Genomic DNA, 22,343 nt, shown 5'->3' on the forward strand with positions numbered 1-22,343 from the left:
GGCTTGTGCAGTTGAATGATTTTTGGAGCTGATGGAACACATCGTTGCTGCAACGCCAGCACATGAAGTTTGTGTCCAGTCTGGACCATTACTGACCAGTCTGCCGATGTTGTTGGAGTACGATTTTTTGTGGATATTTTTCCTTGCACACTTGGTGCATTGTAGACATTCCGAAAATCGTTGGCAAAATTCCTTGGCGCATGCTTTGCAGCAGTCCTAACCAGTTGGTTGGTTCGCCTGGTCAAGTGGCTCGCGGATCGCTGGGGCATTGGCAGGACAGAACCCGACTGGTTTAACATTTGGCGGCGTTCTTGGCTAAAGGCATACGCACTCTCGCACACACACACACACACACACGCACGCACACTCACATGCGGACAAAAGAGCCGCCGTTGTGTTGGCCGAGGCTGTGCTTATTGTCATGAGAGATGTGAGGAGAACCGACGCGTCGGCCAGAACAATGGCACACTAAACTAAACTTAGGGCCCAACTGTGGCCATAAATTCCCAAATAAATTGTGACGTTTGCGAGGGTACGAAATCTCTCAGGTTCCAACAGCACACGCCCTCCCCTGGCAAGGTCATTTCAATAGCAATTTCTGTGATGGATACCGAACGAATGTTCTCCCTTAGTTATTTGTCCTGTGCTGGTTCATTGAACCATTAGCTACTCCTACGCTGCCTGGCTACGAGTATACGTACATATGTCCATATGTTTTTGGGGGAACGGAACACAGTAGCCAGCATTTTGCAGTGCAAATTGCACTTCTATAAGGTGGAGCGGGGACATAACACATAGGACGGGAGACAGGGAGGCTGGCCGAGAGCGAACGACCAAACCTGTCGACGCAACGAAAATTCCTATGGTCCGAGCACTGCAGCTTCGATTCAATTTCGAGCGTGTGCCAAGCCCACGAGCTCAGTTTTTCCATAACGAGATCAAAGCTGGAAAAAAGGAAGGTACACAACAGACAGGACAGGAGATAGGAGGCGAAAAAAAGCTAAGCGCAAATAACTCATAGATAATACTCGCGATGCGAGCGCAAACCCAAACCCAAACCCAAACAAAACAAAAGACTTAGGACACGAACTGGCCGAAGGAGCCAACGCCAGTCATGTAACAGCGGCAGCCCTAACCTCCGCCTCGTACGAAGGCAGCTCTCGAAGAATTGGAGTTCGAATCTGAACGACCAACAAACGAAAAAAAACAAGATCAACTGGTTTCACGTCGAGAAAACCATCAACAAAATACTCACTCAAAGCGGAGAGTAGCTCAAGACCTGTTGAGTCTGAGAGCCCGAGCCCAAGCCAGAGCCAGGCCAACAGACCATCAGACCAATTGTGCCTCTTCGTCGTCTATTGCGCGTGCCTTCGCTCGGTCGGTGGTGTCGGTAGATCGGTTGGTCTGTAAAAATACTTTTCCCCCAAAGAAGTTTCATTTGTGTTTTTGACTGTTCGTCGTGCAGAACGATTCTCCTGCGCTGCCAGTTTGCTCTGCCCCGGGGACAATATGTATGTCCCCTCCGTTCATCTCCGTCAGCGCCTGTGATTATTGTGTGTATCTGTGTTTGGGTTGGAGAGCAGGCGTGTAATATGCGCGAAAAGTTGTTTTCGGTACATACAGCCTTTTCCACAGAGTCAATTTTCCTGTTAACCGAAAACCTGACAAAACATAATAGAATACCAGAAATAGAAAACCAAACAGCACTGCCGAGAGTGTGTGTATGTTAGTTTCGGTGTGCTGATGTGTTGGTGTATCTCTGTAAATGTGCATATGTACATGTACATATGTATGTATGTATATCTGCCTGTGTAAATATTCAAAAATGCAATGCAAATGTTGATTCTGCTGGTGCCACTCAGCCGCCTCAGCTAGCAGTAGGTGAAAGTAAAGCGATTTGTTTAAGTAATTGCACGCAGGCAATTTTGCACATAGTGGAGCGACCACTGTGCCAAGTGATCCAAAAGCCCAGTGGAGGCTGGCATTTCAATTGACTGACTAATCACTGGGATGGTCCGACAAGAAGTGGAGTGACCAGAGTTACGAGTTACCAGAGTTACGTCCCGCTTCGGTTGCAATAGCATTTGCGTGCCGTTGCAGATCTGGATTACCCGCTCGAAATATAGTAAAAGGATAGCTTCAAAAGTAAGTACCATGTTGGAATTTAACACATTTTGTGTGCAATCAACAAACATCTTATAAACTAGAAGCAATGCGCTTGTAAGAATATGAGACAGTGGCATTCTGGTGGCTCTTTATCGCCTTCGATTCTCTATATTGGATTTATCAATTGGAATACAACAGTTGACTCTTAAAATAGCATTTGAAAACATTGTCTGATAGGATGCACCAATATTAAACCTATTCAAATTATACAAATCTCATATCAAATAAATCTCCCATTTTATGGACATTTAGATTTCTATATTTTTCTTAGCTTCTGAGGGGTTTGAGACAAGTAGCCAAACACACCTAGAAACCGTAAGAGGCTATTATGAGTTGATTCTTCGGCTAAAGTGTTCATAAAACGATGGAATATATTTTCGAATAAAGAAAATGTACAGATTGGCATGGCTGGAAAGACCTATGCAAATGCGACCTCTTTAGAACGGTCCCCCAGCCAAAAATTATGCTAAAGACCCGCATGGGAAGCTCTCTTCTGTTCTTTTTTGCTGGTATTTCTATGCCGCAACCCAATTTCAGTTTGGATCTCATTTTTGTGCTCGCTGGGACTGAACACCGTTTATTTGTTGAGTGCTCTGACAAAACATTTGGCAATAAGCCGAAAATACGATGCTTATATCGCTGAGTAACTTATAGACACACTTTGCTTGTTTTTCCTTGTTCTGGTTTAGAGTGGACAACAAACAAGCTCGTAAATACACAGCCAAACATACACACACATACGTGCACACACACATATGTAAATGGTATTCACCCATGGGTAAACTATTTTATTGACTTTAGCTTTGACGTTTGACACCTTTGCGGGTTTTGTTTGCGAGCTGGTCAGGGATGGAGAGCAGGAGAACCCATGAATATTTGAATTTAAAGCCTATTTATTCAAATGAAATTTATCTAAGATACGAAGATAATAAAGTTTTCTTTTATATAATATAATGATGTAATTGAATGTGTGAGAAAGTGATACATTTGAAATTTGGAATTTACTTTAAAGGAACGACTTTCCCGCAAATTCCAGCATACCCCAGCATACCACAAATAGGGTGTACATATTTTATGGGATACATCAGCGAATAAACCCCTGCACAGGCCTAGACCCACGAACAGGCACAGCTGCCTATCGCCTCATGGAGTTGTTAGAAGCTGCTGGTTGGCCAGGGGTTTGGGGTAAGGGTAAGGGTAAGCGGGGTGCGGAGTGCGGAGTGCGGAGGGCAGAGAGCCGTGGGGGCCCACAAAGCCGCTCGTGCCGACACACCTGACAAGCGAACCAAAAGCAATCGCCCAGATTCTATGGCCGACATTATTGATACATTAAGCGGGCATTTTAGGGCGGGAAAGGGAAAGGGTTTAAAGTGGCGGAGAACCGGGGAAATACTTACTTGTAGAGATGGAAACATATCAGAGTCAGAAATGCTGGGACAGATAGAGCTCTCTGTCCAAGGTGGAGCTTTATTTTATCCACCGGCCGGTTCCAGCTGCTGCTGTCGTTTGATATGCGCTCAATTGGTCCTATTGTGTATGGCTCTGAATCTGACTATGACTCCAGCTAAGACTCTTTAGCCCCCTTATGGCTGTCTCTGTCACCCGGCGAAAGAGAGCGGACAGGGAGTGGCCCTTTGTCTCTCGTTAAGCCAATTGTCCATTAAGACCCAGAGCTGCTGGGCCTCTGATTGCATAAGCCCCTCCACGCTGGGCACACTCGTATTTTATTTCACTGTCAGTTAGGATGAAAAATTGTTTTTTATTATTTTCCTTTCCTCATTGGCATTTTCCCCTTGCTGACATCACGTGACAACAGCAACAGCAACAGCAACATAAACAAAAAATGCTGGTTCGGATTCGGTGGCATTTTTTCGGATCGAGCAAATAACTTAAATGTCAATGAGCGAGAGAGCAGGCGAAGGCGACTCTAACCAGATACTCGTAACCAGCTTCTCTCGGTCACTGGTTGTGGCTGTGTCCCGGTCCGTCCCATGACGAGCCGATACCCCAGCCAAACACCCGAACCCCCAGCCAAGTGACCTAATTTCGAGCAGACACTCACTGCAGCATAGCAGCCAGAGCAGCCAGAGAAACACTTTCTCCTGGACCGATCGAGTTCTGGCTTCTCTTGGTCGTGGGCCCAACTTCGACCTCGTCTCAAGCTCGCAATTAAGAGAAAATTTAATTTTGAATTTATTAAGGTAAATAAGCAGCAGACGGCCCCTATAAAGTGGTTCGTGTCTCGTTTTTGACATAAATCAAAAGTTTTCTTTCCTATATAACCACTTCCATACGTACGTACGTACATACATCCATATATAATTTATACACACATGCGATCAAATTCAGAACGGACAGAACAAAACAACAGACAGCAGCAGAAGCAGAAGCAGAAGGAGAAGGAGAGATAATGACGCCACTCCGCAGATTCATCAGTTCCATAACAAGGCCTCTCCCTGGATCTGGATCTGGATCTGGACTGGTCTTGGGTATTTTCTGAAAGCATTTCTGAAATACAATCGTACGATGACTGTATCACAGCTGCAGCATTCAATTAGAGGGGTTCTTCAATTTTGGGTACTAATTAGATGGTTAAAATATGTAAATGATTGAATGTATTTCATTTGAGATCTAGTTTTAAGAAAGGCTTAGGCCTGACGGTGTATTCTCCTCTAAGACTGCAGCTTCTCAAAATATCATATTTTTAATCACACATTCCACACGCGATTGAAGACAAAGGCCAGCATGCCACTTGAAGTTGTTCAGTGTTTGCCTTCACCTCAGTATTTTGGAGGATCACAAATCGAATAATCGAATACATCGAACCGAAGAGAAGATTTCAAAGTATCAGTTACAAAACGTTTCAATTTTTGCTGCCTCACTGGGCCTCGCCTCTCGTGGAGCGGCTATAGTTTGGTACATTGGAACACGTGCCTGTGTCCGCAACCCATAAGAGAGGTGCCTGCCCCCAAGGTGGTAGAGCGGGAGCGATAGGAAGAGAGAGTAGGTAAGCAGCGAGACAATGCCACAGAAATCAGATATTTTTATTTGCCACATACTCGGGGCCCAACCGAAGAATGCCAACCGAATTGGTGATAAATTCATCGATGAATTTGTTTAGATAGCAAAATCAAGCCAAACTGTTTCTCTGGTCGGGAATGACTTTTTTTCTTGGTTTTTGTGTGTCGGCAAGTTGCCACCGCAACTATCCATAAATGGCTAATGACATTGGATTAGCATAAGCTGTGCAATTAATCTTTGTAATAAGTGGACACCGAGGCACACTGAAACCAAACCAAATCGAGCTCGAGCCACCAGCCAAAGACAAACACTCGGGGCTCGCGGCACAAGCAGAAGATGGGTAGATGGGGAGAAGAAACTTGGAATCATTGGGAATTGTCTACGCAAGTCTTTTGTGTGATTAATGAATGGAGGGAACGGGTCCCCAGACCAGCGATATTCAGGTTTTATATGCAAATTATGCGTTAAGGGCGTAGAAGGCCGCATCTATTAGGGTCGGACCACAGTCCAACACTATCCACCAACGCCATCTGACCAGCCTCAGAATCGGGCCCAGAATAGGAGTCACATCACACTCCCATACTCAGCTGCACATTGATGCATATTGATGTGTCTGGAACGGACTTCAAATGCAGTTAGTCGCATGTGCGGCATATTAATTATGGAATTTCTTTTGCTGCCTCTCGAATGAACCTTCGTCTGCGTATCTCTGCGTGGAACCTCGAATGCGTACACGAGTGTAGGGCGAGAAAGAGAAGATGAAAATTACTCATGAGGCACCAGAAAATATACGAGAGGCCGGGACTTGGTTTGCAATACGATCAAGGTAGAAGTTACCCATATTGGGGTGTTGCTTTTCCAAAGAATGTTTCTCAAGTCTTATAGAATATCTTACAGTTGGGTTTGGGTTAACTGGATTTAAGTAGTTCTAGACTTCTCATGTGACCAGATACTTAGATACTTCTAAGGTGCTTTAAAGAATATATTCTCAGATTATTGGAATTCATATTCTAAATGCCCAATAACAAATAGCAATCCCAAAGAGAAAAAAGCCATTTAAAACGAATAGATTCATTTCTTTCTGAATTTCCTGGAAATTATATCTCCCCGCTTTATATCGGAAAGGGTAATTCCAATCGGAACGAGCAACAGAACATTAGCAGACAGAGTTTGACAGTTTGTGAGAGAGCCACTAAGTGGGTAATATGATATTAGTTGGCTGGCCAGAGCAACAAGTTGCCCGAGATCAGGGTGAGCTGGCAGCGCCATAAGTCTGCCAGCCAGCAGCGGGTTGGGCTGCGAGCATAAGAATGAATGGGCACGACCAGTACCATATGAAAAGACGCAGCTTATGTTTAGCTGCCATTTATATGGGTGTCACTCCACTTGGTTGTCGATTGTCTATTGTCGATTATTAAGTGCCTGGCCAGAGCGCAGCTAATTAATGCACCGCCCGAAACGAACACATAAAATTAATCGAACAAAACCCAAAACCGTTATAAAGAAATCTATCGGCCAGGGAGAGGAGCTGCCGAGATGACCTCTTTCCGTCGCACACTGATAAGGGGTCGTAGGGCGAACGGTGCTCATTGGGAGAATTGGAATCAGCAGCTCGGATTAATGCTGATGCCCATAAGGCGACAGCAGAGAAAAGAATTCAAGCAATTTATCGATCGTCATGCGCAGATGTGGGGAGGGCTGCTCATATATTTATAATTCTTTTATGTGGGACGGGACGGTCCAGCATGAATCATATGAGATGACGTTTTTGTTGAATTTTGTGGTAGAAACGGCGATGAAGCTACACAATCCACAATCTTATCTGCACCATTTTCAGTAGATTCTAACACTTTCCTTCTAGTCAGAAATTATAAATGCATATCAGACTATCATGATATCAAGTTTATTAGAGACACCTTATATGAATCATGGCTCCTACTTATTTGGAACCTGTTCGAATAGCAAAGTACATACCTATGAAGATATATGGCATCGGCATCCGCAGCACCACAACCACAACCGCCATCAGCATCTTCACTCTCTCTTGCTTCTTCTCCTCTCTCGGACACTTCCGATAAGATCGCTTTCAGCATTCAATAGAAGAATTAAACACAAACCAAACGGCAGACTTGATTGGAGGTTTGTCGCGGAAACGATAAGAGAACCAGCTGCTGAAAAGAGAAAATGCTGTTGTTTTTTACGTTGGTTTATGGATGGCAGAAATGTCTGACATTATGCCGGCAAAAACAATTTCCAGCGAAATGAAATCGAACGGCATTGATTGCATGCCAATGTGGCTCCAAAGTTCTTGATCGACACCTGCAGCCAGACGACGACGACGTTCCAACTACGACTCAGACGGTGATGGAGACTGAGACTGAGACCGGAGACCATTTATAGAGTAACTAGCGACTAGCACGATGATCAACAGACGATCAACTTGCCATGCCAATGACGCAAAACACGCAATGGGCCAAGACTCTTCCCCGGCGGCTGCCAGGCCAGTCTAGTCCCGTCCAGTTCCCCGGGCTCGGAGCTTTCTCTAGACTCTAGAGCGAGGAGGAGGCAGCGTTAATTATTATGGGCAGAGGAAGTGGAGACGACGTCGGCAGCGACTAATTGCACTGCGGCTGCAGTGACCATTGTGGAGTTGTGTCTCTGGACAGCGTCTAGCCGGCCGCCCAGAGACTCTCAACTCTTCCCTCTCTCCCATTCATTGTCAGTGAATTATTTATTCGAGTTCCTTGTTTGCTTCCCTTTTTGCAGAACCGAAAAATGCAGCCGCTGGAACTCTGACACTTGAACTCTGCCCCCTGACTTTGGCTGAGAAAGAATAACGAAACGACACACACACACACACACACACACACATACACTCAACATGCCCACCCGCCACAATTGGGATACGGAGCGTGTGGGCGTGGCCCATCTGGCTGGAGCTCTGAGTCCGCTTTGCATAACCGATGCCAATCATGAGATATTGCGGCCAAAACCACGAAGGTGAGTCCCAATCCCATTGGAATCCGATACCCATTACTTCGTTTCTATATGTACCTAAGTATATATGTACAAATGTAAATATGTTTCTCTATGAAAAATTGTGTGGCGGAAGAAAGGGGAGGATGAGAAAGTTTTTAAGAGTAAGATTCTCCGTGTAAGTGAGATAGAGATGGTCGTCCAGAGGGGACTGCGAAACAGGAGGGGTGCAACAAGATCCTATACTCAGTCTATACTCCATACCATACATTAAATCCTTCTAATTTATCAAAATAAACTATACCTAACGATCCTACGACTTAAGAAGTCTGCACACATTTTAGAAAGCGCCATCTATTGTTGGTTACGCAAACTCCAACCATCTTTTTACATTTCCACACTGGCGCCAGCAAGCGTGCAATTCCAGCAACATTTGGTACATTTACCGTCTTACACCACAAATTCGTTAGCGCTTCCAAGGTTGTTGGCTATTTAATGAACTTCTATGGCTGTTTTATGATCTTTGGCGCCAGTTGGAAAAGTGGCGCCACATTGTCAAATACCAACAAATACCAACTCTCAAATGGGAGACCGGCATTTCAATTCGGACTTCCGGAATTCGGACTTGCTGACCTAATCCTCTCTTTGCTGAAAAATCCTCTCTTTGGCAAGGTATTTTCCAGAACAGTAGGTGAAAAAAGTACGAATTTTCACCCATTTCGAACCTCTTCAAGGTTTTCATACAATATATCATATGATGGATTTCGTTTGTATAATTTTTGGTACAAAATTCAGAAAATAAATCATGAAGTCAAAAGAAATAAATCAAAGAAAATAAATAATATTAGTCTCTGGCTTGGAAGCAAGTCGGGGATAATTTACAATAATTCAATTTTGAAACGTTGGGCAGAGTCGGAAAATTCGTCGCGGAAAAGCGGATAGAAGTCGGTGACTTTAGATTCGAGTTCTGTGTTGATAAATAATTATAATTGCCATTTTGTATAATCATCCGACAACTCAATAAAAGTTTAAACAAGTGCAGCGAAAAATACAGCGATACCGGCGGAGTCGGAGGGATCGAAATCCATGCTTCTCCATTTTTCCTTTGGTTCTTAAATGCACTTCTTCTATAATTGGTGTAAGACTTCTTGGCCCAGTTTCTGGGTGCCATTGGAAATAACATTACAATATTTTTGTCCAAACCTTTCGAGTGGCGTAAAGTCATGTGCAGTTTATTTTTGCAAAAAAAATCCACGATTTCTTTTGTTAGGCGAATTACTTCTGTTTGAAACAAGGCGTTGTTTTCTCGGGATCTTTTTAATATTCTCCTTCCATGGGTGGTATTGTTAAAAATTAATGAGTGTAAGTCCACGTCCAGGAGTCGGAGTAAGCTTCAGTGTCGCTGCTATCAAGCTGAATAGACGAAGTTTTTTTGATTTTTGATCTGGACCCGTATTTTCTGTATCTTCTTCTGCATTTTTTCACAATTTACCATTCATAATTTCAAAATTTTGAACATCTTCGTCCTGTTGTGCCCTGTTTGTGGTGGCATGCATCCGATTCTGTGGCATTGTGGCATACATTTGTCGAACAGGCTCCATTGGCTACTCCATTGGCTAACCGTACAGCTATGATTATAAATCGGAGAATTTTGGGGGGAGCTTAGGGCATTTGAAATGAAATGTAAAGTAAAAAGTTTGAGGAAATTGAATTGAGGAAATGTTTGAAATCTCAGCCTCCAGTCATTGCAAAAATTGAATTAATCAATGCCAGTTGACAATCAATTGACGCAAAGGAATTCCGAACTCTAGGCAATCTTATAGACAACTAATTGATTCTTATTTCGCATAAAATAATATATTCAGGAATGAGATTCATAGCTTGAGAGTCACGGTAACAGAATATCAAAATCAGGGAGTTTGATTTTCATCGGTTGTCCATATTTTCTATCTGCCGTCACATCCCCCAAAGGATTTTAAAGTACTTACAAGAATTTCGTTTCATATGCATAAGTATGCTCGTGTGCCCAAGCACCACTATGAGATATGTGTGGCTAGATCTGTTCTAAGAGCATGTGAAACATTTGGTCAGCTCTGGCTGCCTTCTTATCGGGTTTGAAAGGTGTACCAGTGGGCTCAAAAGGTTTTCCTCTCCAACCGCTCCGCCACCAACAATGGCAGCTATTTTTGGACTTGGACACTTGCATGCATAATTGTTCACAAAGGCGTGAAGGGAGGCACAAGAGTCCAAGTCAGACACCCCAAGTTGAACGCACAATAAACTTTTGTTCTGGGCAGAGTCGACCAACTTCTGTTCGGAAGTGATACGAAAACACAAACAAAAAAGAAGTTGACGTAGGAGCGAGCTGGGTACGAATAGTGGACGCTAGACGATTTTCGGAAATCATAATGTATTGTTTGTTTGTTGGCCAGATATCTTCTTGGTCTCTAGACCGAACGGGAACGGTCTGTCTGCGATTCGTTTTCGCATTGTGAAGCCGGTCAAGGTTAATTTGGAAAATATTAGTGTCAGCACAGTCGGCAGTCGGTGGGTATTGGGCAAGGGAACGCGGGCGGGCAGGGGGAAGGAAGCCCCCAGGCAGAGAGAAGAAGATCACTCCGGATGTGTGCCACAGAAAGAAGATGCTCGTAGAAGCACAAACTGGCTCTACGACGCCAGCCAGCAAAGGCAGAGATGAATAATTATAATTATTAAATGCGGGCCTGGCCCGGACCGACCGGGCCCAGTCAGACACGACTAATTCAATTAAAACGAAACTAGAGCTTGAGATACAAATAGAGATTGAAGCTCGAGTCGAGTGCTGCGGCTGAAGGTTTCTGCTAGGCTTTGGTCTTTTTCCTCGCAAAGTTCAAGCTCTATTGAGAAATCGCCAGCCAGTGGCAGTGGCAGTGGCAGCGGCAATAGCTGATTGAAATCACACCACGAACCGCCCCGCAGGAAACAGGGGAAACAAACGATGACTGGCATTTGGCGAAACTTTATTGTAGCTTCGTTTTTGTGTGTTGCTGGCAATTAAAAGTTTGAAATGCGAGTAACAACAAACAAATGACAGTTGGAAACAAATTTCACACAAACGAAAGTGAAAATGCAAAATGTGAATAATTAGCAGAGGGCCCACAATAAAGGGAATCAAATAATAATAGCTAACGAACTGGAATAGGAAAAATGTACGAAAAATTCGCCACAATTGCCAGACGAATTGTTGAACAGGTAGTGCTCCAGCTGCAGCAGCAACAACACAGCGACTTGTGGCTAACAAAGTCAATGACAATGGGAAGGAGCCCCTGCCCCTGCCCATGCCAGCCATCTCTCTCGGGGCAACAAACCCGAGCCTCATGTATAGCCAGCCATCTTTATCGGTGTAGCATCTTCAGTTCGGTGTAATTTTGAACGCAGCATTAAAGAGAGTACAAGAAATAATGCGACGACGCGACGTGAGGCAAGTGAAAATGTTGCTACCTTTTTACCTTGCCCCAGCTCGGGCCGCGACTTTCTTCCACACAAACAGCCACAGATACAGATACTTTGATACACTCTTTAAAGCACAATCCACGCTGGCCCAAGCTAGATCTGTGAGATACTTTCTGGTGTTTCTCCAAATATCTGTACGAAGCTAACTTACAGAATCGGCTGTCCAAAAACCACAAAATGAAATGCAGTCAGAAACGGAAAACAGAAACCAGAAAACAAAAGCCAAAAAATGGAAAACTGAAAATCCGAGGCGCGAAAGTGTGGGAGATTTCAGAAGGGAGCTGCTAGCAGCTGTTGTCGAGCGAGGAACGACAGAGCACAGGCTGTTGATAGATCTGGATAGACGGACAGACTAATTAAGTCGTTGAAGATAGTGGCGCAGCAGCGATCAGCAGCCCCCGTCTCCGTCCCCGTCTCCGTCTTCGTCTTTGAACGGAAGCAACGTCACTGCACAACCTCATCTTCTCCGGGCTGGCTGGGAGCATCTACAATTGATGTTGGGGATGTGGTTGAATGCGGAAATCTTGTTGAATGGCAGGCAGTCAGGTAGTCATAGTCGCAGTCGTAGCCGGGGACGCCGCGTATTAAACTCTAATCAGCAAGATGTGATGATATGATAGCGACACCAAGCACTCGGAATAGGTAACAATTTGTCAGATGTTGGGGTTTCATAACAGTTACAGCCAATTGCCTTGTCACTGATGGTGTCGGGATATCAGTTCGCGCTGGTCATGGCTCTCATGAAGGAATTGCAGGTGAAGAGGTGATGTATGTACGATTTGCTTTGGCACTTGAAGTGCATAAAAGTTTTGCTCATAGGAGTGCTCGCAGAATCATACTCTTAAATCACTTGAGGGAAGTGCAGATAATTCAATTTAATTTGTTGCACTTGGATAGATGTTTTGATTCAGGTAGACTCGGGTAATCGCGTCTATAAGTTTGCATCAAACAATCTAATGTTTCAGAAGAAAATGAGGTTCAGATTTCTATATTCAGGCTTCGAAGACATTTTCTAACGTTCCCAGACTTAGACCATGACTCAGCTGACGAAAAGCTGGGCTTATGCAATCTATGTCAATAAAACGTGAAAATTTCTTGCCTGGGGGAAGGGAAACTAAATGAGGAAAATTCGGTGAAGTCACCACGCATCTTAGCCAACAAATTCTGCTCGCCTCGAGCAACGAAAGTCAGCACAAATGTTGGGCTAACCTTGCCACAGGTTTCAATTCCACTTCCATCCCATAGTTCGCAGATATTTTTGCAACCCAGAGATTATTAATGATCTCACGCAAATTGCTGGTTCTAATGATCTACAATCTAAATCTGAATACTGAACACTAAAAAACGAAATCCATTTCCTGTCTAACACTGTCAGGGCATGAAAAACGAAAGTTCCTAAATCTTGATGAGCGTTTCAAACTACTCGAGGCAGAGCCCAAGCCCGAGCCTGAGCCCGGATCCCATTAGTTGTTTGACACACATAACCATATCTCGCACGGCCATTACTGCATCTCCAAGGTCCAGCGATATTTCTTCTCTTTATCCCCAGAAAATACTTGATCTTGCTGCTTATTCGGCCAGTTTTTCAACCATTTCTAGTTTTGTTTTCCTTTGCGGCCGAGTTGTTTATAAACACGCGAATATTACATTAAACTCTTTGGTCTACTCGCATATTATTGTGGGTTTTCGTTTCGTTTTTTAATTTTTGGGAGGTTTTTTGTGTGAGTGTGGAGCGCGGCTTAATGGGTGTAAGCACATTTATGGCCTGTCATTACTTTTCCCGTAAATTAAACTTTTTAATGCGAAAATTGCTTAGAGCATAACTTTTGTAATAATCCACAGTGGAACACTTGTAGCCTGGCTGTGGGCTGGCTGGCCTAGGAACAGCCGGCGGCTAGTGAAGAAAGTTATTGTATAATCGGACAGGTGGAGAGATGGATTGAGGAACGCAGAGTTTTCCGTATTACGTGGGCGGACTTTTTTATATTTGGTCTTTGTTTCTTTTGTTTTGGGCTATTCGGGTTTTTGGACCAAATGTACGTTTATCTCTAATTGCACTTGTGCTCCGCTTCGTGGTTGTGGTGAGGCGGCGGCTGCTTCCATTTATTCTCTTCATTCTTCGTCTACAGAAACGAAGCTTCTGCAGCTTGCCGAAAAGAATATGTGGATATGTTGCTGTCTGCATGGTAAGTAAAACAAAAGGCCAACCTCAAGAAGCCGTTATATTAGCGCATACTCGGAGGCCAGTATAAATCATTAGAGGCAGTTACGCTTGGCAATTTATTTGCTCCACACATGAAACGTATCTTGTAGATGTATCTCCAAGCCTACGCACGTCTGCCCATGCTCAGAACACACACGTCAGGCCGAGCTTTGCTTAGAATCTAACCATCTTGGGGCCGGGGCCGGGGCCTGGGCCTGGGCCTGGGAGACTGGAAGTCTGCAAGGAAGCAAGTTGGAAAAACTATCTGATAAGTGTCAAGATTGTATAACCTTCGAGCGCGGTGCGGTGCGGTGTGAGGTGATGTGGCTGAGCTCCCTTGGCCTCACCAACAGTTATACATAATTAAATCCAGAGTCAGCGCAACTAACAGAGATGAGAGTGACTCTGTCCAGTCACGTTATTGGAGCGGGATAAGCCAGATGATGTTCAAAACCTCAGCTACAGATTGATATTTTAGTATAGATTTATTTGAATAAACGATTAAAATGAGTATATTCTGCAATTCTGATTTTTAGAAATACTTGTTTTATTGTTGTCTATTCTCAATGCAGAAAGAGAGGAAGAATGTGTTCCTATATGTTCAATGTTCCTTTGACTATGGAAAGTTATTTGAGTATCACTGCCAGCAGTGGCAGTGACTCTTTGTAAATCACTTTATCAATAGCAGCAACAAAGCAACAAAGCAAAAAAACAAATGGGAAAAATGAAAAATCACAGATACTTCTTCGTGCCTTGAAGGCACTTCGGCACTACTGCCGCAGAGGGAGCCCTCAAACGACGGTACGGTACGAGTATGGCTGATCCATTGTTTTGGGCTCACAGCTGAGAAGCAACTGGTAAAATTACCCAAGCCAAAGACCCTATGTGCAAGGTGGCTCTGGCCTGCCTCTGGGGCCCCACAAGCCCAAAACGCGCTGTGAAAATGAGGAAAAACAGATGCCTCTGCGCGTAGACAATGACGGGGCAGAGCAGAGCAGCGCCGAGAGCTCCAGCAGCTGTGGTGGCAGCACGGCTCTGGCTTTGAACCACCGCCGCGGCTCAGGTGAGCTTATTTTTCAGTCGGGCTTGATGTGCGCGAGCGAACGGTAATGCGGGTTCGAAATTTGGCGACTTTCGACCATTGGATTGTAGAAGCTTCGAAGTTTCGGTCGCGGCTCGCTGAACGCGAGAGCAACGATAATTTATAATTTGCATAATTGTTGTTATTACTCGAGTGCGAGTAACAGAGAAAACAACGCTGCGCAAGCAGCCTAAAGAAAATAGGGAATAGAAAAAGAAAAAGAAAGAGAAAGAAACGTGTGAATAGGAAGACGAAAAAGAATAAGTGTGTCCGTGTGTCAGTGTCAGTGTCCGGTCAGTGTCCGTGTCGAAGTGAAATGAAACCAAACCAAATCTAAAATCCACAACAGCACCCAATAATGTATTGCACCAAAGATTGCTCCTGCAGCCTCTGCCGAGAGCTGCGAAACTACAAGATAGGATCCAAGAAGGCGCCCCCTCCCTTAGTGCCGCCACCGCCTACAAACTCCACATCCCTTCTGGGCAGGATGCTGAACGAGAACTTCATCCTGCGACGACGCGGCATTTCCCTCAAGAACTTCCAGCCGCAGTCGCTACGAAACAGCGAAATGTGTCAGCAGCAGCAAAAGCTGCCAGTGCCACGCCCTGGACAGACACCCTCGCCCACGCCCATCGAGGAGCTTCCCGACTGGGTGGAGGACACCAGCAGGACGCGGCCGGCCAATCACAAGGTGGTCATCTACTTTGGGGACTCCATCAATCGTAATACAGCGCAACCGCAACCGCAACCGCAACCGCAAGACCAGACACAGCCACTACCGCACTCTCCAGCTGCAGCAGCAGTAGCTGCCTCAGCATTGTTGTCGCCCAAAGAACTGCACTCGCAGCTGCTCCAAGAGATGTCCCAGAAACTGAAGTCCAATGACAAAGCGGAGGAGGGGGAGCACAAGGTGGAGAAGGCCAGAACCGTGGAGCCGGAGCCGGTGGAGCGGACGGAACGGGCGGATGATGAACTGCCGCCCTACATTGAGAGCGTGCAGAATGGCGTAATTAATATCAGAATTGAAGGCAATTACCGGCGAGCCAGTGCGCTGGTGGAAACGGTGGCAAAGCCAACTTTGGCCGTGGTTGGTCCAACGAAATCTGATGCTGTCGCTGCCACTGATGATGATGATAATGATGATGATGATGATGGTGGAGACGACGACGACCCTGGCCACGATGCAGAGACGGACTCGTGCGACTGGAGCTACGTACAGGAGTGGCGACGAGCCGCGAGACGGTACTGGAAAACATCTAACATTTTTCAATTTCTATACTTTCTGCTGCAATTCTTTTGTGAAAGTTGTGTAGAAAAGGGACATTCAGGGAGAGTGTTGGTTGAGATACATTGGGAAAGGGAAAGGAAAAAGGAAACGAGACCGTTTCTGGATGGGATAAATATAATAGAAATGGATTCTTAGAACACATCTTAAGACTAATCTAAAATATTAATTTGATAATTATCAATCGTAAACAAAATCTTTCTTAGAAAATCTAAACGGAAGGTCACTGCTCTAGAATGAAGAGGCTAATCAAGTTTCCTTAGGAATGGGAACATTTCTATTTAAACTTCCATCCGTATTCATACATCGTATTTAGCACAGAACATTGTCCAAGCCATTGAAGATTCGTCTGGATAGACAATGGAAGATGTGTCAAGCTACGCCGAAATACAACATTTGGGTCAATCGGAGCTCAAGTTACAGCATAGTCCGCTCTGGGGTTGGGCGAAATAGCATCTTTCTGCTGAGTTCTCTATTCAGGGTTCTACAAAGAATACAGTCGTAAAAAAATGAAAAGATTTTGACAACGCTGCCAGCTGACTGTTCGCATGCAAATGAAATATCGTAACTGGCTTTTAATATCGTTTTTGTTTATGCTGTTTTTTATTTCGGCAGAGCCCAGTTAGAAGATGATAATCATTTTGATCCAAAGAAATGTGAGCATGAATCGTGCGACCAAGATAAACCCACGTTCGAATTCTTAGCGAATCTTTCTTTCTCTTTCATATTTAACATTTGAAGGAGATGTTTATATTTATGATATCTCTTTCCCAGAATATATTCAGTATGTAGCTATACTAATTGTATACTTTCAGTCGTCCACGTTTGAATCAGGAAGGTTATGCTCTAATTAAGAATTATCGAATGCCTATTGAATTATTGACGTAATTTTGACATTTTTATACCCGGTACTCAAGGAGTAAAAGGGGTACATTACATATGTGTGCGAAAGTGGAGAATATATATACATACCTACATATATTATTGAGCGTTATCAATAGCCGAGTTCATATAGCCATGTCTGTCTGTCCGTCTGTTGGCCCGTCCCTCTTCTTTGTCGCCGAGTTCTCAAAGACTATGGGAGCTAGAGCAGCACAATTTTGTATCCAGACTGTTGCGATATCACGCTGATGCAAGTGAATTTTTAGACTTCGACCCGATCCCTTCCGCCCCACAAAGTGTGTTGGTATGAGAATTGATGTAGATGACAGATGTAGGAAAAATATGCTTAATGTAAAATATTACAAAAAAAGTATAGCTCACCTATGAATTTATGTATGTATGTATGTATTTACGTACATACATTTATTATCCTGTGAATACTATAACCTGTGAATAATATTATAAATGTTATTTGTTTTCAGACCTACTGGAAACTTGCCTAACAGTTTTGGACAGCACCCAGCGCCCAGCCAGATAACTGGGCTGCCTCCCATGCCTCCACCACTGTTGCAGCCACCCCAGCAGCAGCAGCAGGCGACTGCGCTCTCTCCACATGGACCCCACAGCGGTCTGGCAGTGTCGATGGCCACGCCAGCACCAAGGGTATTCAAAGAACTAGCCCAGCACCCTAACAAGGGAGGGGGGCACAAGTTGGGAGTACCGGGAAGTCTCTCCGTGAGCCAAGGCCATCTGCCTCTTCCCAGCCAGATGACATCCCCCGTTAAAGCCACCAAGGCCCTTATTCCCCAGAGAGCGGTGGCGGGTCCCGCTCGCCTCACAGTCCAGAGTACGCCCGTGAAGTCGCAGCCTCCGCAACTGAGCGGGAGTCTCAGCCTGACCTCGCCCAGCCGACCCACACTGGGTATACCAACAGCGACCACGAACAGTGGGAATCTTCCGCCAGCCCGAACGCACCAGCACGATCAGTTCCGGGCACTGCAACGCGTGCAGGAGTGCCACAGCTCCTCGGACGAGAACCGCAGCTCGGGCCATGCCAGCATGTCGGACACTGGAGGCCACAGCTCCTCCCCGGCGGGAGGCATGACCTTGGGCCCTCTGCCCGAGGACCGGCTGGCGGCTGGAGTGACCAATCGGAGCACCCGATCGCGACGCCATCGGGGTATCCTGCCGGCGGGAAAAGCGCCCTGGACCGGGACGGGCCTGGAGGACATCAAGCTGGCCATGCTTACACTCCGCTCCCAGACGAGCAGCAGCACGTACAGCAGCCTAAGTGCGGGATCGGAGAGCTCGGAGCCCGCCAGGCGGCTGGGCCGCTACTCCTCCCTGGAGACGGTGATCACCAGCACGAGTGCCGACGAGTTCGTGTGGGTGGACTCGCACAACCGCCTCGTGGAGCTGCAGCATCCGCCATGGAGCCAGCAGTGCATCATGCGGGTGCTGAGGGGCGGACGCTGCAAGCAGCAGGCGGAGCACATGGCCGTGGAGGTCGTCTCGCGGTTGGGCTACCTGCTGCAGCGGGCTCTGGTGAGAATTGCGCGGGAGATCCAGCGCTTCTCGGCGGGACTGGGAATGTGCTCAAAGCAGGAGGTGGCTGGTGCCTTCCGCGTGGTGCTCTGCTCAACTCTGGCCGACTCCTGCACCAAGGCCTGCTTGCGGGCAGCAGCCATGTTCGCCGTGCCGGGCGAGAGCGCGCTGAAGCAGAGCAAATCCTCGCGAGCAGGGCTCCAGCTGTCCGTCGGCCGCTTCTACCGCTGGATGACCGACGCTCGACTCGGCAAGTTTATCCACGAATATGCCGCCGTGTATCTCTGTGCGGGGATCGAGAATCTGCTCGAGGAGATCATGCTGCAGTGCAGCAACGGCAGCACGGCGGCCGCCCTCGACCAAAGCATCGCCAACTCTGGTGACGTTTGGGGTTTGCTGCAGCCGTTCGCCCACCTCAATGCGGGACGCATTGCCTCCGGTGCTCTGACCATGCCCTGCTGGGCCAGTTCCTCCTCCCTGGCCACCTGCGTGGGCAGCATCCGGGAGCTGAAGGAGAAGGCCCTCCGCACCCAGCAGGAGTTTCAGCTGACCGCCGCCCTCTCGGGCGCCGCCCTGGCCGCGCTCTTCTACTTCATGCGCTGCTCTCAGCTGGAGCACACGGAGCTGCTGGCCGCCTCCGGATCCGGATCTATATCGGGATCTGGCCAAGGCGCTCCAGTGTTACCCAATAACAGCCATCACGTCCAGGAGCTGTGCTATGAGCGGGCCTATGTGGTTCTTCCCCCACTGGCCGAATGGCTGAGGGTCGCCTCGGCCCATGCCGACCATCGCAGCGCTCTGATGATCGACAAGGATGATGTGATGCAAGCCGCCCGTCTCCTACTCCCGGGCGTCGACTGTCCCATCCGCCCCGTGGCCCACGACGAGGAGCTGCCCACCAAGAAGACGCACTTCAATGCGGGCTCCAGCAGCTCCACGGGAACGGGAACGGGAACGGGCACAGGAACCGGCAGCAGCAGCTCCAGTTCCCCGGTGGTCAGTGGGATTGGGATTGGGATTGGAGAGGATACCTCAGAGCTGGGCAGGCGAGCCACCATTGGAGTGGCCTTTAAGGTGAGTACGACACTCGCATGTATACCCATTGCAGCGCCTTACCTTTGCGGTATGTATGTCTGTCTCCTTGCAGCTGCTTTTGACTGGCCGAGCTGAGCTGCTGGCTCAGGCTGCCCAACTGCTGCCGCCCACAACCCGCTACGACACACAGAACAGCACTGGACTGAGTGCCCTTATGGTGGCCAGCATCCGTAACGACGAGGTGGCCCTGCACGCGCTCCTGGACGCTGGCTGCGATCCCAATGTGGAGGTCCCGCCCGTCGGCAGCTCTGGCTATCCAGCCATACTGCCGGACACGCAGCACTGGACGGCGCTGAGCTTTGCTGCCAGTCGGGCCAACTACGTGGCCTTGAGGATTCTGCTGGAGCGGGGCAGCAAGGTCGAAGGCGGGGCTCGCAACAGCGAGGAAAAGTGCACCCTGACGCCGTTGCAGTTGGCCGCGGGAACGGGCAACCTAGAGATCGTGGCCCTCCTGCTGGCACATGGGGCGAACGCCTTCCTCTCCACCCAGCAGAAGGACTCACTCTGCTTTGCGGGATCGGCGCAGAAGGGTTGCTTCTGCGCCATCTCCGTCGCCGCAGCCCATGGCCATCGTTCGTGCCTGCGCAAGCTGCTCACCCATCCCGTGCTGCCTGGCACGCGGGATGTTCTCTCGCTGGAGGAAATGCTGGCCGAGGGCGATGTGGCTGGCGCAAGAGGCGGTCCAGGCAATGTCCCCCCCAATGCCAATAGCGAGGACATTCTACCATTGCTCAACAAGACGCAGATCAAGCGACTCCAGGAGGCCATGTACCACAGTGCCGAAAACAACCATCTGGGTGAGTGAATAGTCCATAAAATACAAAAACAGATTCGTAGTTTCCACTTTAGTTCGTCTGAAATGAGACCAAAAAGAATCTCCCTGGAGTACTTATTTAAATTGAGTTTCAAACTGTTGACATTGCCCGCAGTTAATCCGCGGAGCTCGTTTCAAAATTAGTCAATATTCAATTTAAAACCGGATAAGGCGAGCAACCATTGAAAGTGCTTTGTTTACAACCTATTTTTATATTTTACTGTGGAAAGATTTATTGTTGATTGAACTGAAGAAGAACTCGTGTTTCATGCAAGCCTCAAATGATGAATATTCTCAAATTTGAAGTGATCTGTGCATGTGTAAACTTACGCCACTTCCATGTTGTTTTTTTAGACATAACCATAGAACTTCGCAAGCTGGGCGTGCCTTGGACTCTCCACTGCTGGATGCATGCCCTGTCCGCTGCACACGAGCTGCGGCTGGATGCTGTGATCGACCAACTGCTGCAGGACTTCCTCCAGGTGTGCCCGGACGACTACAGCGCTCAGTTCGTGAGCGAGTGCCTGCCGCTGCTGTTCAACATATTCCGCAACAAGAACGAGGGCACTACCCTGCTGCTGGCGGACATATTTGCCACCTGCTTTGGCTGGGAGACGCTCCATCCGGTGAAGGAGCAGCCGCAGATGCAGCCAGTACAGGGCTCCCGCATAGATCCCAAGTTTGTGAACAACCCGGAGCTGAGCGATGTCACATTTAGGTGAGATCTCGGAGTCAATTGAAGTTAGTCCACTGTGGTCTGTAATGCTCTTGTTTGTGCTTTCAGGGTGGAGGGCAAGATCTTCTATGGGCACAAGATTGTCTTGGTCACAGCCTCGCCGCGCTTCCAGAGCATGCTTAGCTCCAAATTGAGCGACGCCAGTTCCACGCCCACGGTCCAGATCAACGATATTCGATATCACATCTTCCAGCTGGTCATGCAGTTCCTCTACAGTGGCGGATGCGGCTCTCTAGACGCGGCCCATGGAGACGTCCTCGAGCTAATGGCTGCAGCCAGTTTCTTCCAGCTGGAGGGCCTGCTCCGATACACTGAGGCTCGCTGCTCCGAAATGGTTGATGTGGACAATGTGGTGGCCATGTACATCCATGCTAAGGTAAGCCAGCACATAGATAACGTCTGCACTAAAGACTTCAGAGAATCAGAACTATGTCCATTCGACAGGTCTACAATGCCCATCGTTTGCTGGAGTACTGCCAGTGCTTCCTGCTTCAGAATATGGTGGCTCTGCTCACCTACGATGACTCCGTGAAGCGGCTGCTGTTTGCCAAGAAGATACCCAATCATGACGTCCTCGCCGGCCTTCTGCAGACCCTGCAGACTCGCCTTAAGACCCGCAAACCCAACTCTGGTGGTGGCCTGGTCAACTCCTATCGATCGCCCCCGGCCACGCCCGTCAAGAAGTAACCATTGCCCCATGACATACTCCAATTCGTATTTATTGCATTGTTTTTAATTTAATCTTTGAGCTTTTATGTATTATAATAATTTCCCAGCCGGATCCAGATCCTCTTCTGCAAGACTATGCCCTAGTTGTATTTTTTTGTATTCTCAATTTGTTCAGCGCACTGTTAACTTATACGAACCCCCGGATCGCCAAGGAGCCGATCCTCTAGCATTATTTTGTAGTTGAAATTGTTTCTGCATTAAATGAAGAACGTAACATCTTGTTCCAAGTTCTTTCATTAAGGGGATTGGTCTGGGGGCGATTACAATCGTATATGGGTTTGGAGGCATATCTTGATTGTATGTACACGGATATGTGCT

The 22,343-nt window shown here is 47.1% G+C and overlaps 1 protein-coding gene across 2 annotated transcripts; it reads left to right on the forward strand.

Annotated features, from left to right (window-relative positions):
• The first annotated feature begins 1,346 nt into the window (after nucleotides 1-1,346).
• Nucleotides 1,347-22,245, forward strand: LOC117893925 (ankyrin repeat and BTB/POZ domain-containing protein 2). Of its 2 annotated transcripts, XM_034800707.1 has the most exons (7): nucleotides 1,347-2,145; nucleotides 7,954-8,187; nucleotides 17,589-19,725; nucleotides 19,799-20,543; nucleotides 20,915-21,278; nucleotides 21,345-21,672; nucleotides 21,741-22,245. In XM_034800707.1, the coding sequence occupies exons 2-7, from the start codon at nucleotides 8,069-8,071 to the stop codon at nucleotides 21,981-21,983; spliced, it is 3,936 nt and encodes a 1,311-aa protein (XP_034656598.1). In that variant the 5' UTR covers nucleotides 1,347-2,145; nucleotides 7,954-8,068; the 3' UTR covers nucleotides 21,984-22,245. The 2 variants fall into 2 exon arrangements, with proteins under 2 accessions (XP_034656598.1, XP_034656597.1); XM_034800706.1 differs by lacking the exons at nucleotides 1,347-2,145; nucleotides 7,954-8,187 and adding an exon at nucleotides 15,237-16,181.
• Nucleotides 22,246-22,343: the final 98 nt, after the last annotated feature.

Source organism: Drosophila subobscura, chromosome J, assembly GCF_008121235.1.
Source record: "Drosophila subobscura isolate 14011-0131.10 chromosome J, UCBerk_Dsub_1.0, whole genome shotgun sequence".
In the NCBI taxonomy this organism is placed as follows: Eukaryota; Metazoa; Arthropoda; class Insecta; order Diptera; family Drosophilidae; genus Drosophila; species Drosophila subobscura.